General features: G+C 44.7%; 1 protein-coding gene across 9 annotated transcripts in view; it reads right to left on the reverse strand.

Moving 5' to 3' along the window:
- LOC116937147 (talin-2-like) overlaps window positions 1-15,593 on the reverse strand; it is a 246,255-nt gene that overhangs the window by 152,858 nt on the left and 77,804 nt on the right. For all 9 annotated transcript variants that reach the window (XM_076065751.1, XM_032944800.2, XM_032944373.2 and 6 more), the window contains one exon: window positions 7,224-7,404. In XM_076065751.1, coding sequence (XP_075921866.1) covers window positions 7,224-7,359 — 136 coding nt within the window. In that variant the 5' untranslated portion in view covers window positions 7,360-7,404. The remainder of the gene's footprint in view (window positions 1-7,223; window positions 7,405-15,593) is intronic.

Consider the following 15,593-nt stretch of genomic DNA (forward strand, 5'->3'; position numbering starts at 1 on the left):
GCACAATGCAAGAGAAATACACCCATTACATTCAAACAAGTTACGTAGCCTCTGCATGTGTTGTCCACGTACAGTATACTACGTAGATATCTTGTTTTTAAAAAAATCCCTGCTAAAAATGTGTGTGGTGCAACCTCCATCTATGCTGGCAGCCCCCATTTCCAGCAGAGAAAATTCTACAGTCTCATTGCTGGTGCCAGTCTATCCATAAGAGTGCCAGCCATTCTCGATAGTGATTAGCCGAGTCAGACCCCCAACACGAATTTGAACTCTCAGCTTTCACTCGGCAGGTCGAACTGCAGCTGTGGAAACAAGGGCAGCTTCGTTTGAAACTCGCTTGGAATTGAGCAATGGATAGACAATGCCTGCTGCTAATCCTCTTGGAGCATATAGAAAAAGTGTAAATTACACATCAAGGTTTCAGTTTGTGAGCCATGTGATTAGCTTCAGGAGTAGTGCGACCAAGACTGTTCGGTCCACTGGAGAGTGTGTGTAGAATGCAGTTTTTTGGTTCTTTTGGTAAAGTCACGTAGAAGGGAAACAATAAAATAATAAAAATATAAAACAATAAAATTTGAGACTGACGCCATCCAGACTGACACTCTGCGCCCAACCTTATGGAAGAGGTACGTGAATGACACTTTTGTCCTCTGGCCACATGGCCGGCCTGCTCTAAAACCAATTCCACGACCACACCAATTCCATACACCCAGCCAACAGATTTACCATGGAAGTCGAAAAAGATGGCAAGCTACCTTTTTTGGATGTCCTGATAAAAAAGAGACCTGATGGTTCAATGAGCCACTCTGTCTACAGGAAAGCTACCCATACGGATGCTTACCTGAAACCGGATTCCCACCACCATCCATCCCAGAAGAATTCCCTCATCAAGACTCTGCACCATAGAGCCCAATGCATATCCGACCAGGAACATATCGCCAGTGAACTTAAGCACGTACACCAAGCTCTTAAGGCTAATGGTTATTCCGACTACACAATTCGCAAAGCTATCACTCCAACCATGAAGAAGGACCCTCTTGAGGAGCCTTTCAAAACCATCACTTTACCTTACATTGCGAGGATCACAAAAAAGATCTCCAAAATCTTGAATAAACACAAGATCCAGGTCCGATTCAACACATTACATAAAATCCGTGATCTGGTTCCGTCTTTAAAATATGTGATTCCGGACATATAGTACCCTGGCGTCTACAAACTAAGTTGCCTCTGTGGTAGTAGTTACATTGGAGAAACCAAACAACATGTCTCAGACCGCATTCGTGAACACAAAGCAGACCTTAAACACGGTAAGACCAACACCTCGGCCGTGGCAGATCACTGTTATAATTCAGTAGGCTCACTTGACATTGACTTCTCCAAGACAGAGGTTCTTTGCAAGCCATCTGGCTACCATGAGAGATTCGTTCATGAGGCTATCCACATATACAAACACAGAGACAATTTCAACCGAGAAGATGGATTCTGGCTTAGCAATCATTGGAAGGATTTGATAAACCATTTCGGGTCTTAATTGATTGTTCACGCTTACGGTGGCTTTCAGACCGCATCCATTATTTTCGTCTCCCCCCTCCTCTTTTCCGAACATAGATGGACACGTCCATCTAAATAACTGCCAAATCGCTCTCCGTGGTGCTAACGTTAAAAAAAACGCCACTTTTTTCAAATTTTCTTGCTGTGGTTTTCACACCTGATGATGATTGCTTGTGTTGCAGTCGAAACGTCGTGAGAATTTTATTGTTTTATATTTGTATTATTTTATTGTTTCCCTTCTACGTGACTTTACCGAAAGAACCAAGAATATGAATCCCTGCAGTCACGAAAGCTTTAAATCAAAATTTAGAATACAGTTGTTTGCGATATGGTACATTGTTTAGTAACACTGTGGGTCATACAGCTAATAATGTATGATATATAAAACTGCACATTTAGCTTCACAGATGGCTGGAACATTGAGTGCCTGGGAGAAAAAAAACTACACTTACAAGAAGATAACACTCAAAAGCCTGCTTACACATAGAGATCACAAATCCCCACTTGCTTTGCTTTGCTTTCTCATCCTGGCCAACTCACACCCCAGCAGTTCGAGCATCTGACAGCACGTCTGCATGATCCAACAATCCCACCTCCAAAGAGCTGGATTACAGGCATGCGGCATCACAGACGCTGGGCATATAATAAAAGAACCCAACTTATTCAAACCTTGCACCAGCTCTAAGCCTCAACCCACCACATGTACAAAACTTTGATACTCAACACACAAATACACACACGGCTGCAATCATGTGCCGAGCTGCCCTTCTTTGCCAGACTGACAAAATGATGGCTTCGCTCCCTTGGCAAATGTCACCTATTATGTACACTCTGAGCTGTGATTGAGTGCAGTGCAACAAGCATGCCTCGGGAGCCTTTCTTTTAGGCTCGTATTTTGGAGGCAGGTATAGTTTCCTTCACATTCGAGGTGGGCCGGCTAAGAGTGTAAACAACCCACTGCGCACAAGGGCCCTTCAAGACCGGGGGAGGCAAGGTAAATTTTCTGCCCTGGGGCTCGAACCATCGGATCCCAGGGGAAGCCACGGCTGAATGCCTCGACCCGTAGCATTGGGTCTCAGGGCCACGTGGCCACTCTCCCCGTCCGCATACCTCCCTTATTGGATGCTAATGCTAAAGCTAGGATCGGCAACGTAAACTTATACAAAACCCGACAAAGCCATGACTTAGAGACATACCGTGAACTTCAAAAACGGACAAAAGCTAAAATTGGATAATATTCAACCATAATTTTCAAAAAGCAGAGAAGTGCTGTGGCCTTTGAAATATATATTTTTTAATTGAAACGTCTCATTTCACCTCTAAAATTCCAGCTCCCAGCTAAAGAACATAAACACTTTGACTTTAATATTAAATAATTTGGAATGTTCAACTTGTTCAATTAATTTTTACCATTTTGGTCATGGTAATTGAGTGTTTTTTTCTGTCCCAAACTTGAATCGGACACCATTACACTTTGTCCATATGGTCTGGGCATTAGCAAGTCATTTTCAAAATGAAAAAAAAAATTGGATGTTTACTTACAGACTTCCTCTGCAATCAGCTCTCCTGTCTTTTCAAAATACCAGAAACAATTTCCGTTTTTGTTCCACAAGATACATGATCTTCTGCAGGTCAGCCCTCATATACGGGTCTATGTGATACTTCTTTGACAACTGTACATAAGGCCATCAAAGGGAGGTATATAATATACGTACTGTGTATGCACAGTACGTATATTACGCACGGGCAAGGGGTGGTGTAATGTTCGGCGCACTGTGCTATAAAATTGATGATTTTCGTTTGATTCCTGCCCACAGCTGACACCAATGGTGAGTGATATCACTGTGTAACAAAACAAATATTTTTTGTTCCTGGGTAGTAAGTGTTATTTTCCAATTGATTTAGCCTAAAAAGTACAGAAAATGGCTATTAGTCCCCACAAACTATGCTTTTGTGACCAGGACAGTGATATTTTGAAATTTACCTATTTTCAATGAGAAAACGTGTGCATTTGTGTCATTCCTTCACATAAACTCCCGGTCACAAAAGCAAAGTTTGTGGGGGAAAATAGCCATTTTCTATACTTTTGAGGCATCAGCAATTAGAAAATAACACTTACTACCCAGGAACAAAAACCGTGTGACATAGTGTATTGTGAGTGCTCCTGCAACTACCCACTCACCCAACCCAGCCCTGCACCTTCCCACCATAACCAGCATAGTAAAGTATGACACAACGTGTGAAAGCCTTCATCAAACAACAGACGAACTGCAAGGCAATATTAATTATAAATACGACGACTTCCATTGTGGTGTCTTTTACGAATACAACATGGGAAGCCGTAAATACATGTGAGCAGTTATTTTTTCGAAAATTTATTATATTGCACAAGCCGCTATCAATATTAAAATAATTAAAAATTGCCGACAACACAAGCAAACAATAGACTACACTTTGTGAATGATGCCACGGGGTCTTAAACATTCACTCTGCGGCAGACGGTGTGTTCGCGGTAATTCCCTGCAGAATTTACCAGGTGGCTGTGGGAGATGGGCCATCAATCTCACACAATCTGGATCAGTAGACAGCCCTGCTGACCACGAGGTCATTTAGCCACCTGGTGTTAAGTTTCATAACGTACTGATGCAAATGCGAATGCGGCCAAGGTGCTTCGTATGTGCAAGGAGACAAACAGTCCAAATAATAAAAGTGCGCATCCATTATTATCCATTTATCCGGCCAGGTGAGGGCTGCAATTACCAAGCTCCGCTGACAATCCAAGGATCGTGCAATCAAATCCCAGCTGTGGGGATGGTTGACTCCACTTGCAATTCCTCCAGAGTTCATGGATTGAGTACCACTGCATAGGAAGTTAACTCTGGCTGCCCTGTGAAAAGACTGGCACCCACCATGGGCATGTAGAATTTGCATCACTGGCTCGGAGATGCTAACAGACACGAGCATCATCTGATGCATTTTTGAGCTTGGAAACACCCTGACTTTTTAATTGTTTTTCAGAAATTAAGGTTTTAGGGTTGCGATAGTGTAGCGGTTAGCACGCTGCGCTATGAACCTGGCGACCCGGGTTCGATTCCCGCTCACGGCCAACACCGGTGACGATAATCTGAACCGGTCCCGGGCCTCCCCTAGGTCGACTCAGCCTCAAATGAGTACCTGGTGCGGTGTGTAAACATTGCCACTAGGGAGACAAAGGCGGTCGGGCGTGGTGCTGGCCACCCACCCCCTCGTGTACCGTTCCGGCCTTCATAGGTGCTCGCTAACAGCACTTGCCCCTACAGTCTGTTAAGGCTATACGGGGGATCTTTGATCTTTGTGTTTTTTTAGGCAGTTTTGTTCGCATTGTGCTCAACATACATGTCAACCACTTTTGCAACAGTTAAAGCAAACGTCGGTGAAAGCGTCCGCTGGAACTAAAGTCGGTAAGTTTTACGCACGCAAACAATGGCGTGTACGGAGAACTCCACCCTCTGGGTGAGGCCAAGCACTGAAGACGTCTCAAAAAGCACAATGCATACGGTAATCACATCTCACAGTTCTATCGAAGTGGCGCGCAGAATAGGGGAGATTTCTCCTTGTTATTTGCGACAGCCTTGTCAGCATACCAGTGATATCTGAAAGATCTTTTTTTTATCCAATTATTTCCAACCCATACACTAGATAGTACAGTGCGTTAACTTTAATTATATCTCTGAATACTGAGGGAGGCTCTGTACAGCAGGGGAAGAAAAAAATGGAACATAAAAGACAGAAACAGATAATTTTTAGCTGGCTTAGATTGCAAGAGCAAAATTTATTAATTTTGTAAACAAAAAAATGTATGTTTATCTTTAAAGGATTACAACGATGATGCTGTACTTAAATGATATAAATTATACTGAGAGCCTCACCTTGCTTAAATAGGCAATGCAGGGGCCACTCATCGCTATTGTCAGCCATAAAACAAAAGTGGAAATTCCACATTCCCATGGCAGGAGGGAGTTTGTTCATAGTTTACCAGTTTATACTTTGCATTGTGGTTACTCACTGTAACCCACAAGCGAAACTAAACCCGCACCTCCGTATGGTGCGAAAGAAGTTAAACCTACATAGAAGACGAATGGACCCCTGACCATGAATTATACTTGCACCGATCAAATTGCAAATTCATCTTTCTGTTCATAGCTATCTGCATTATATCTACAGATGCGAACATTAATAGTTTAGTCTCAACTGTTAAGGCCAGCATGGCTCAGAAGCGGTAGTGGAGCTGGTACCAGGGGAGGGAAATGTTACTCCCTCGCCTGGTGTGCAGGAGGTTCTGTGTTCGATCATGATTCTGACGCCTGAATATTTGGAGTTTGCATGTTCGCCACATGGTCTCGCAAACTCGCTGCTATAAATTTCCGCATGATAAGCCAATTCGCTGAGCTATCATTTATGGCCAGGTCACTTATGGAAAAGAGCTATTAGCTCAGAGTGCTTTACCTGGTAAATAGAATACATTTTTAAAACTATCGTCCCCAGGTCAGATCATAATAGCAACAGCCCGTATTATGTTTTATGACTAGTAGTTATAATTGTAACACTCTGGGACCATAACACATGAGTTAATTCCCAAGCCACTGATCCATAAAAACATTCCAACATCACACCCACAGTGAGCGAAGATCAGGGGACAGGCAATTCATGGTCTTGTATGTTCCCTTCTTTCCATTCTCTTTGAATGCAATAACAAGCATCAGACAGGGGCATTGATTGACGAGCAACGCGATATGAACTGCGTCTGTTCTGCAAAGGCCTTGAGTTGTCTTATCTTCGCTTGTGTATCAGACAGCATGGGACAGTACATTCCTGACAGGGAAAAAAAAGTGGTATGCTTCAGAAGAGACGTACCTTCTGCTTGACCGCGGGTGTAATAGAATGTTCAACGCGATTTGCCAATATCGGATTGATTGTGGCAGTGTCATGGACAAATCTGCGTAAGTATTCAACAAAAAGTCCTACGTCTAAACCAGGTGAGACCTCGCATTCTTTTGGGGCAACCAAGTAAGAATCTCCGTGCTCAACAAGAATTGGGGCAGTACCCGTCCCTACTGGTTGTGCTGCACCAGTGGTGTAAATTCCACATTCCTATGGCAGGAATCAGACTACCCATGGGAAAGTCTCAGAGTTGACCTTCCATCGCCAAAAAAGCTGAACCCATCTCTTAATGTTCCGAAGTCAAAACAAGTAGTATTAGCAATGCAATTTGGCTATGGAAACCATCTAAATCTAAAACTGCAAATGAAGGTCAACAATGCCAGTGAGGCCACCACAAATGAAGTTCAACAACGAAAGTGAAGCCACCAAAGCGTGCACACCGTGCATCTCTTCGGTCTTTCTGCTAGAGCCCAGAGTTGCTTCAAAGTCGATACTCGACCTTCAGTCAACTCTTACAGCCCCCTCAGCAAGTGGCTTCAAGTCTTCTCGTTACAAATGCAATTGCAAGCCAAGCGTTCTGACCCCGGTTATCTACAATCGGCCACAGTGGCACGGCAATGCACCTTTTTGGCAGAACGGTTGTGTTAAAAGTGACGTTAGCAGATTCGGGGCTTCCCCTCAAGTCCACGTGCCAACGTGTAAACCGACTCCTCACCCCCACGAAATACCATGCTCGTGAAGCCGGACATTACCTTCGCCGGACTGCGCCTCGGGAACCCGCTCGCGGATGATGCGGCAGGCGTCCCACACCACAGTGGACGGCTCGAACTGCATGGTCTTCACCACGTTGCAGTGCCGCACGCAGATCTTGAGCGAAAGGGCCACCATCTTGGCGAGTCTTCTTTAACGCCTGTGCCCCCGCTCTGTCAAAACCTGATGGAGTGGAGGGACAGAGGAAGAGCAAGGGGGGGGGGGGGGGGGGGGAAGAAAAGCAGACAGCGATTGAAGGGGAAAAAAAATTGCCAACCCACCGCTTCATATTCGTGACGTGCACAGAATTTCCAACCATGCACATCATTATCTCAGCCAAGTAGGTTGCGCAGACACTCATTATCCTCAGAGTGGCCTTCCGGGATAGGCGGTGATTGAGCATTTCTTTTATCGAGCTCACTCCACGCACTCCTGCGGGCCCCATCACCTTAAACCTCCTGAAGACGCCCACAACAGAGAAGATACGCTCAACGAAGCGCCTTACAGGCACGTCAATTCATCTCTCGATAGAACTGCTGTGGCAAAGTGCCACAACTGAAGACTGTGCTTCAAAACTTTAAGAGTCCCAGTCAACTAAAGAGTCCACAAAAATAATTACACCTGCGGGATGTCAATAGAGGCTGTCCGGCAAACACGACCAAATCAGAAAATCTCCACCCCTGACTCGGAGTCACTGAAGGTGATGAGCAGTGCCCGCGGCTTCCCCGACCACCCCCCCCTACCCCCACCCCCCACCATGCTTGGTTCAGCACAGAGACAGGAACTTGTTCAAGTGACACAGATGCCTTGCTATACGTTGGACATTAGTCCTGACCTGGAAGGTGAATCAAATGTGAATAAACACCTTTTTGGTTGCAAGCATCGTGTTTTGCAACAGTGCCACACAGCCGGGGACTTTCTTAGGATGCGCAGAGCAAAAACTAATCAACACGAAGATATGTTTACATTTGAACCGTGCTGTTATAAGTGCACTGTATTGCTCCTGATGTTCGTATTTGTACAATTTGGAACTAGACAGGGACGTTTCATAAGCTGCTTTTCAATTTGTACCAAATGAACAAAACATTAGAGCCCTGATTCCCATCGTGATGAAATTGAAAAAACGAATTGTTTTGCCAATCTTCCCCCTTGTTGGAAATGGAAATATCGGCACATTTTCTGCCAAGCTGAGAATCTGGCCCCATGAGTCAGTGTCTTGCTGCCCAAATGAGACTGGTGGTCCTGAGCCGGTGACAATGAAAATTCCACATCCCTATGGTCAGAACCAGTCCCTCTTTTAGAACAACCACGATCAACTTCACAAAAAGCAATGCTCATTTTATTGATTCAAGAGAGAAGATGGGCTGGGATTTGAACTTGCATCCTTCTGGTTATGAGTAGAGGGCCCAGCCACAGAAATACCTGGACTAGATATGAAACACGTGGGAAAATCAGCTTTTGTGCAGAGAATGTTGAATGTGTAGGTAGTCAAAGGACGTCTAGTATTTTTTAACACTGGTTTTTTAAGCACTATTTGTTGTTTATGCTGTTTTGTGGAATTTCTGGCGTGGTTTTCGTGTAAATAACTAGTTGTTTTAGCTCTTGCTAGCTTGCACATTCCCACTCTGCAATGTCCTGTAACTGCCACCACTGGCAATGGTCTTGGGCTGTGGTCATCCTTATAACAGAGCCGCATAGCTCAATGAGCCTTACCAGCTGGAATAAAGTCTGAATTAGGAAATGCATCACGGCAAATGCTCAACAGCTTTATCTCGGCAGCAGCCACCAAGCAAAACACACTGCAACCGTATTGTCCAGTAACATAACCTCCAATGTATTTTGGACCTTGAAAAAAGGGAGTTGCATTCTTACAAAAATAACCGTCAGAGACACGCTTCAACCAGTCCAAGTCAGCCTTAATTGGACAATAGATCCACAAAATACAGAAATATTCATCCTTGCAATGACATTGTTCTCTCATATGAAAACACAGGCGAAGGACAATGCAAGGCAAAAAATCTACCCACATCAAATATTAATCAAGGTTACCTCCACATTATTCTGCCACACCATGGCCACGTTTAAAAATAAATCACAGCGGAGAGTTTGAGGGCACGGGGAAGGCGGATAAGAGATGGAGGGGAGGAGGCCGTTGTGAATGGAGCATATGCAGGGCCTGATACGAGCTCTGCAAACAGACCGACAATCGTCATTCACACAATGGTATCAGTGTTGAAAACGCATGCAGAGGCAACATCGGCAAAACCGACTGTTCAGGGCATTGAACCTGAGCTCCAGCAAAGGACACAAATGTGCCGATTGGATTTTCTCCCCCCCCCCACCCCTCCACCAAACACAAAACAGTGAATAGGAATTGGCAAAACATCCCAGCACAGTACTATTCTAAAAGTCCCCAGTCTCATTGAGGCTTTACTGAAAAAGTATAAAACACTGGTAAATATAAACAATCATTTTGCAAATATCCAGCTGGGTGGAGATGCGGGAGAGAACTCAACAAGCAATGACAAGACCATGTGTTTACATCCCTGTCAGGGGTTGATGCAGACCACCAATCCTTCAGGGTTGATAAAAAGAAAAACCACAGTGGGAAATCAACACAGTGGTGTTCCTAGGATGAAAGTGGTCACCGCCTTTGGAATGTGGATTTTAAATCAAGGATCAGGGCCACTATTGGAAGTGGGCATCACTCCCCACTAATATGAGCAAGCAGACTTTAATATCATTGGACCTCCTTTGCCAGTACCCAAATATAATAATGGGGTGTTTCCCCTTTTTTTCTGGCAAAAAAACTTAAACCTTTTTACAAGGAATCATATGTGCATTAATCACAATACTTGTGGTCAAAATGCAAACAAAAAAACTCTGATAATATATGCATTGTCCTTGAAAGTGATTGGTCCACACAAGATACGGCTTTCTTTTCAGTTCATTTCAGTTTTTCAATTTCATTTATTTGGTATAGCCCTGTGAGCCATTCGGCTCTTGAATCAGGTGCAACCCCAACAAACAAAAAACAAAAACACGAACAAGAAAACATCTTAAAGTGACTATGTGATTGTGCCAAACAGAAAATCCAGGAAAAAACAGCAAAATATTCCTGAAAAAGCACCGTACACCAACGCTGTGTGCAAAAATCCCAGTGGGATGCAAGTTAAACAACAACAACAACCACAAGACAACTAAGATTAAGGCCATCCAGTCTAACTCCGTACTAAAACAAAACAAACATGGCCAAACCAAAAAACACACGTCCACCTCTTTAGGGGCAATCGCATTAAAAAAAATAATTCAAAACGAAACGAACTCCACAACGCAAGTGACCAGAAACATTCTACGGCCACATCGCAAAATCATCGACCCACCTGAAAGAGGGAGTAGAGAATCACGAATGACGCTGGCTCCACTCCCACCACGGAATTTAGGAGCCTCGTCTCAATTGGTGCTAGACCAGAGGACGCCAAGAGGCGTACAGGTCAAAGACAATGCACTATCAAAGCAATGATAGCTCGGGGTAAGCATCTCGGGGTAAGCATCTCGGGGTAAGCACCACAAGTGTTGTGGCTAATGCACGCATGATTCCTTGTAAAAAGGTTTCAGTTTTGTTGCCAGAAAAAAGGGATAACCCCTATTACTATATTTGGTACTGGCAAAGGAGGTCTAATGGTGTGGATGCTTACCCCGAGCCCTCATTACGTTGATAGTGCATTGTCTTTGAGCTGTACGCTTTTTGGCATCCTCTGGTCTCGCACCAGTTGAGACGAGGCTCAAAAGAAAGCTGTCTCTGGTGTGGACCAATCAGTTTCAAGGACAATGCATATATTATCAGTGTGTTTTTGTTTGCATTTTGACCACAAGTATTGTGGTTAATGCACATATGATTTCTTGAAAAAAAGATTACGTTTTGTTGCCAGAAAAAAGGGGAAAAACCCTATTGTTATTGAGACTTTCATACTTTGTACATTATTGTGCGTCCAGAAATAATTAACCACCAGGCCAAATTTCTGGGACAATAAGAATGACAAGAGTTGTTAATCCCCTATAAAATAGCAGGAACACTGCACTAACTACAACAATGGCAAGTGTTTATAAATTACTACCATGATTTATACACTGCCTTGATTATATTGGAATGTTCATGGTCATGAAAATATATATGAACCAAGGCACCATAATTTTACCCATAAATTTCTGGCCTAATGGACAAACCATAACTGATTAGCAAAACATGGCCTGCATTAAACAGCAATCGCTTGCAGCTTCCCTGACCTGCAAGCTGTGTGCAGAGGGGGATGATTTACTCTGCTTGGTACTCTTCAACATGGAAGCACCAAGCTGGAGACACCTCCTCCTCTGGCAGCATTGATGCCCCAGAAAAGCGACCTTCAGCCTGAATGTCCTGCTGACCACGAGATCCTTCCTGGCCCACCCAATTTGCGCCTGTAAGCCCCCTCACTAATTGCATGGGGGCCCAGGCACGACTGAATGCATGGCCACTCCTGGGCTCACCAATGGGCGATGTTAGTGCCAGGTTTTTGCCGGAAACGGCTGATACCAGCGGTGGTTGCCAGAACCCTCCTGGGACCTTTCGTAATGGGTGGTATTGTTGGGTAGTATGGTGCAGTGACGTGCGGTGAGGTCAATGGCTGAGGAGGCACTGGCTAGTGTCAGAGCCAGATTCACACACTGAGGGGGGGGGCGTGGCCTCACGAGGGGGCGTGGCCTCACTGAGGGGGCGTGTCCTCACTGAGGGGGGCATGTTAGACACGTCCCCATCAGTGAGGCACATGTCATAGCTGCCTCCCCTGGTGCTTTTTCATTGCAGTTTCATGATGAGACCAGCGAGCCTAAATATCTTTATACACATACGTGAAATAAGTTACCTGGAGTATGGAAGGCGAGGACATGAAATGAAGAGGTCTACAAACATTACATTGGTGACATACTGAGATAGTAACAGGCACGCGCTTATTGCCCGCGCTCCATCCAGTTACTGAGGGGTTGCGCAATCAGAGGGGAGGCTGAGCTCGTCGCTGCCTCACCTCTCGTCTCTTGCTGTATTTGCAGCGGAGCTCAGCAAATTTGGCGATTTTGACTATAAAAATGATTGGAATCGTACAGAAATTACATTTATAACACAAATCAGTGGAAAAATCTTAAAAAATGTATTTTATTTCATTATTTTTTTTACTTTTCGTAACAGCTATTTTCATTGGAGTATGACAGGTGAGGCTCTGCCTCCCCTGCCTCCCCTGCCTCCCCTGACCGCACGTCCCTGGTATGGTGGGGGTATTTCAGGTGGTCGGTGAGGTTTGTGAAGGTCCAGGCTGGCGAGGCGAGTGTGGCTGGGGAAATCCACATCATTGATGAGGTCAGTTCGATTAGGGTGATTGGGGTTTCGGCATGGTCAGTGCAATCAGTGCAGTCAGGGCCGTCGGTGAGGTCAATTCAAATTGGTTTGATTGTGGCGGTCACAGAGCACTGGACAATCATAAATCAGCACCCTTTTCATCATTGGCAGCATTCGCCTCTGGGTGCTTCTATCTACTGGACATCTGTGAAAAAGAGCTTTATAGTTCCTCGGATTCCTCCAGTATAAATACATAGTCTATTCCCTCTCTTGGCCAATTTCTTCCATTCTCTTGTCAATACGTCCAATTTTGCTATGTAAGCCATTTCTTTTGTTTTGTCTGTCCCCGATGTATACAAGGTTCTCATGTGACTAATTCAACAATGTTGTTATTATAATAATAACAATGATGTTTAAAGGACCAACAATGTTTCAGTTGTTAAATAGGCATGGCGCAATGGGGAAATAGTACACGACATGCGTTGCAGTGCATGCAGTGAGAGCAAGCCATCAAGCTGAGCTCGGTGGCCGTGGGAGAGGGGGGCAAAGGAGGGGGGGATCGGGTCCGAGGGGTCGGAGGTCAGGGTCTCTGCTCTCCCCTGACGCGAGGAACCGGGAGGAAAAGGCGTGGCGTTGGGACAACGAGAAACACAACATGCGCCGCCAAACAGTCACAATAATAGGACGGCACAAGGCGGTGAAAAACACAAATAAATAACAGTTACAAAATTTGAAAGAAAGAAAAAAAAAGGCAGCCTACCGCCGCAATCCTTCCAAAACATAGAGTACTAAAAACATCAAAGTCCATTCGATGTGCGGCTGTGTGGGCAGCAGGCAGCGAGGAGACCAGCAATTGTGTGCAAGAATTCTTGAATTTACCACTTTTTCAGGACACGTTAAATTCGTCCCAATAAACAATTGGAAACGGTGTCAAGCTTTTGCTCCGAATGATAATCTTAACCCAATAAGCAAAAGCATCTGTCCCTTTGTAAAAGTCACGTAGACTTTTTTTTAGTGCCTTTTTTTTGTCCAGTCCTCATTATCCCGTGCCCGCAGCCTACAAGGAGCAATGTAAAAACTGTTATTGGAAACAGGTTAACAACCAAGAAACGAGTACGAACAGCAGTGTGGCTCTCTTTATGGACCTGGCGGAGTGTTATTAAAATACACGTTAGCAAAGCGCCTGCGTTGTGTGCGCAAATGCAAAGTAGGTGTCGTTATTGCAAATCATAAAATATGAGACTTCCTAGATCAGACGCACACCATCACTGTGCAAATTAAGATTCTGTAATGCAGCAGTATATCAATGCTAATAGGCCATCGTGAAATTAAGTGCAATTCCGCGATTTTTGCTTTCATCTTTCAAACGCCCAATTATAGCAAAGAAATTAAGTACAGTATATGATCTTGAAAAGGCAGCAGAAAAACGATAAAGAATTAAACATTTTGTACAGTGCTGTGTGGAACAAAAACATTTAAACATCTGTTTTGGTATGCCAGCTTTTTCTCCCACTCAACCCGTTGCGAACGATAACGAAATCACAGCATTTCTTATAAAATGGAGCATGAACGCAAGGCAGCAGCATTGGCTCTGGTTAAACGATGATGAAGGGACAACGCATGGCCTTTTTTTGGGAGTACAACTCCTTGTTGTACAGAAGAGCAAAAGTGGTTAAAAAAAGAGCGAGACAGAGACACTTTGTCCAATTGTGCTCGTTTACAGCATGAGAGAGTTTAAAGTGATGCACACACACACACACACGTACACACAAAATCCTCGATGCAAATCACAGACATCGGGAATGGACCAGCGACCAACTGTTTGGGTGCACAATGGGCGGCTGAGAAAGTACAAGGGATTCCCGGGCGGGCGGGTCGAGTGTCCGGGAGACGTACAAGGCCTCCGCTGTTGAGCGCACGACCCCGAAGCACAAAGGCGCAACACACAAGCCCCTGCGTGCGCGCACGCGCGCTTAAGCGCGCCGGTGACATGCACGCACGTGCCACAATTGGCCCTTTCTCTCTGGCCTGCTTGCTCGCAGCCAATACTTTACGCGTTTTTGGTTCTTAACCGGCATTATGGATATAAAAGGGATGGATAGTTAGCAGGCGGGGGTGGAGGGGGGGGGGGAATTAATTCAATTATAAGCAGAATACTAAATTATCATTCGACTTAAACCTTTCTGAAATGGATTCAGAGGCTGCCATTCGTGAGCTGTGACTCACTCCCGAGTGGCCAAAATAAATAAACGCATGCCCGTTATTTATCCAGCAAAAAGCTTCACTGAGTCTCATGACTTTCAGGATGGTCAATCCCTTGGGGTGTTTGGCCAATTGCATTTGAATGAGTGTTGTCAATGTGGGAGGAAACCAGAGGAAACTATGGCATGCACAGAAAACCCACACAGGCGCGGAGATGGAAGGTCACGTTGGAGGAAAAACAAGGGCTTTTAAAAATATACTTTGGAACTTACGAATATTGCACAATGAGTTGAGTATTTCCCTCATAAGGAAGAGGACAAAAATTAGCATCCTGCCAAATGTATTCCCAGTGGGATGAGATCCCTTTGTGCTAAGCTCCGAAGCACGTCTGCACATGTGGATCTTGTCATGAATGCAGCGAATGCCACGTACTTACTGTACGTCCAGTGCACATCATTTAATGTGCTGTTACATACGTGTACAGTACATGTACAGTACACCAAGTCAAAGGTCAAAATTTCGACTCGATCGTGCAAGCGTGAACCGGCCAAAAAAACAACAAAACCTTTCAATGACCAAGAGCCAGCTGCAGAAATTCCACATTTCCATGGCGTGGCCAATGTCTCAGCAGAACCAATACAGTTGGCTTTGCCAGAAACAACGAGAGCAGTGGCCACACCTTGTGGGAATTAAACAACGGTCATCTCTTACCATGAGACTGGCCCCAAGGTAAAGTGGAATTTAAATTACTGGTTTAGAATTGCCAACTGATATAACCCACCCCATAACTCATTTCAATAGG

The sequence above is a fragment of the Petromyzon marinus genome, chromosome 1 (genome assembly GCF_048934315.1).
Source record: "Petromyzon marinus isolate PM22_M1 ecotype Great Lakes invasive population chromosome 1, UKy_Petmar_22M1.pri1.0, whole genome shotgun sequence".
NCBI classification, from domain to species: Eukaryota; Metazoa; Chordata; class Hyperoartia; order Petromyzontiformes; family Petromyzontidae; genus Petromyzon; species Petromyzon marinus.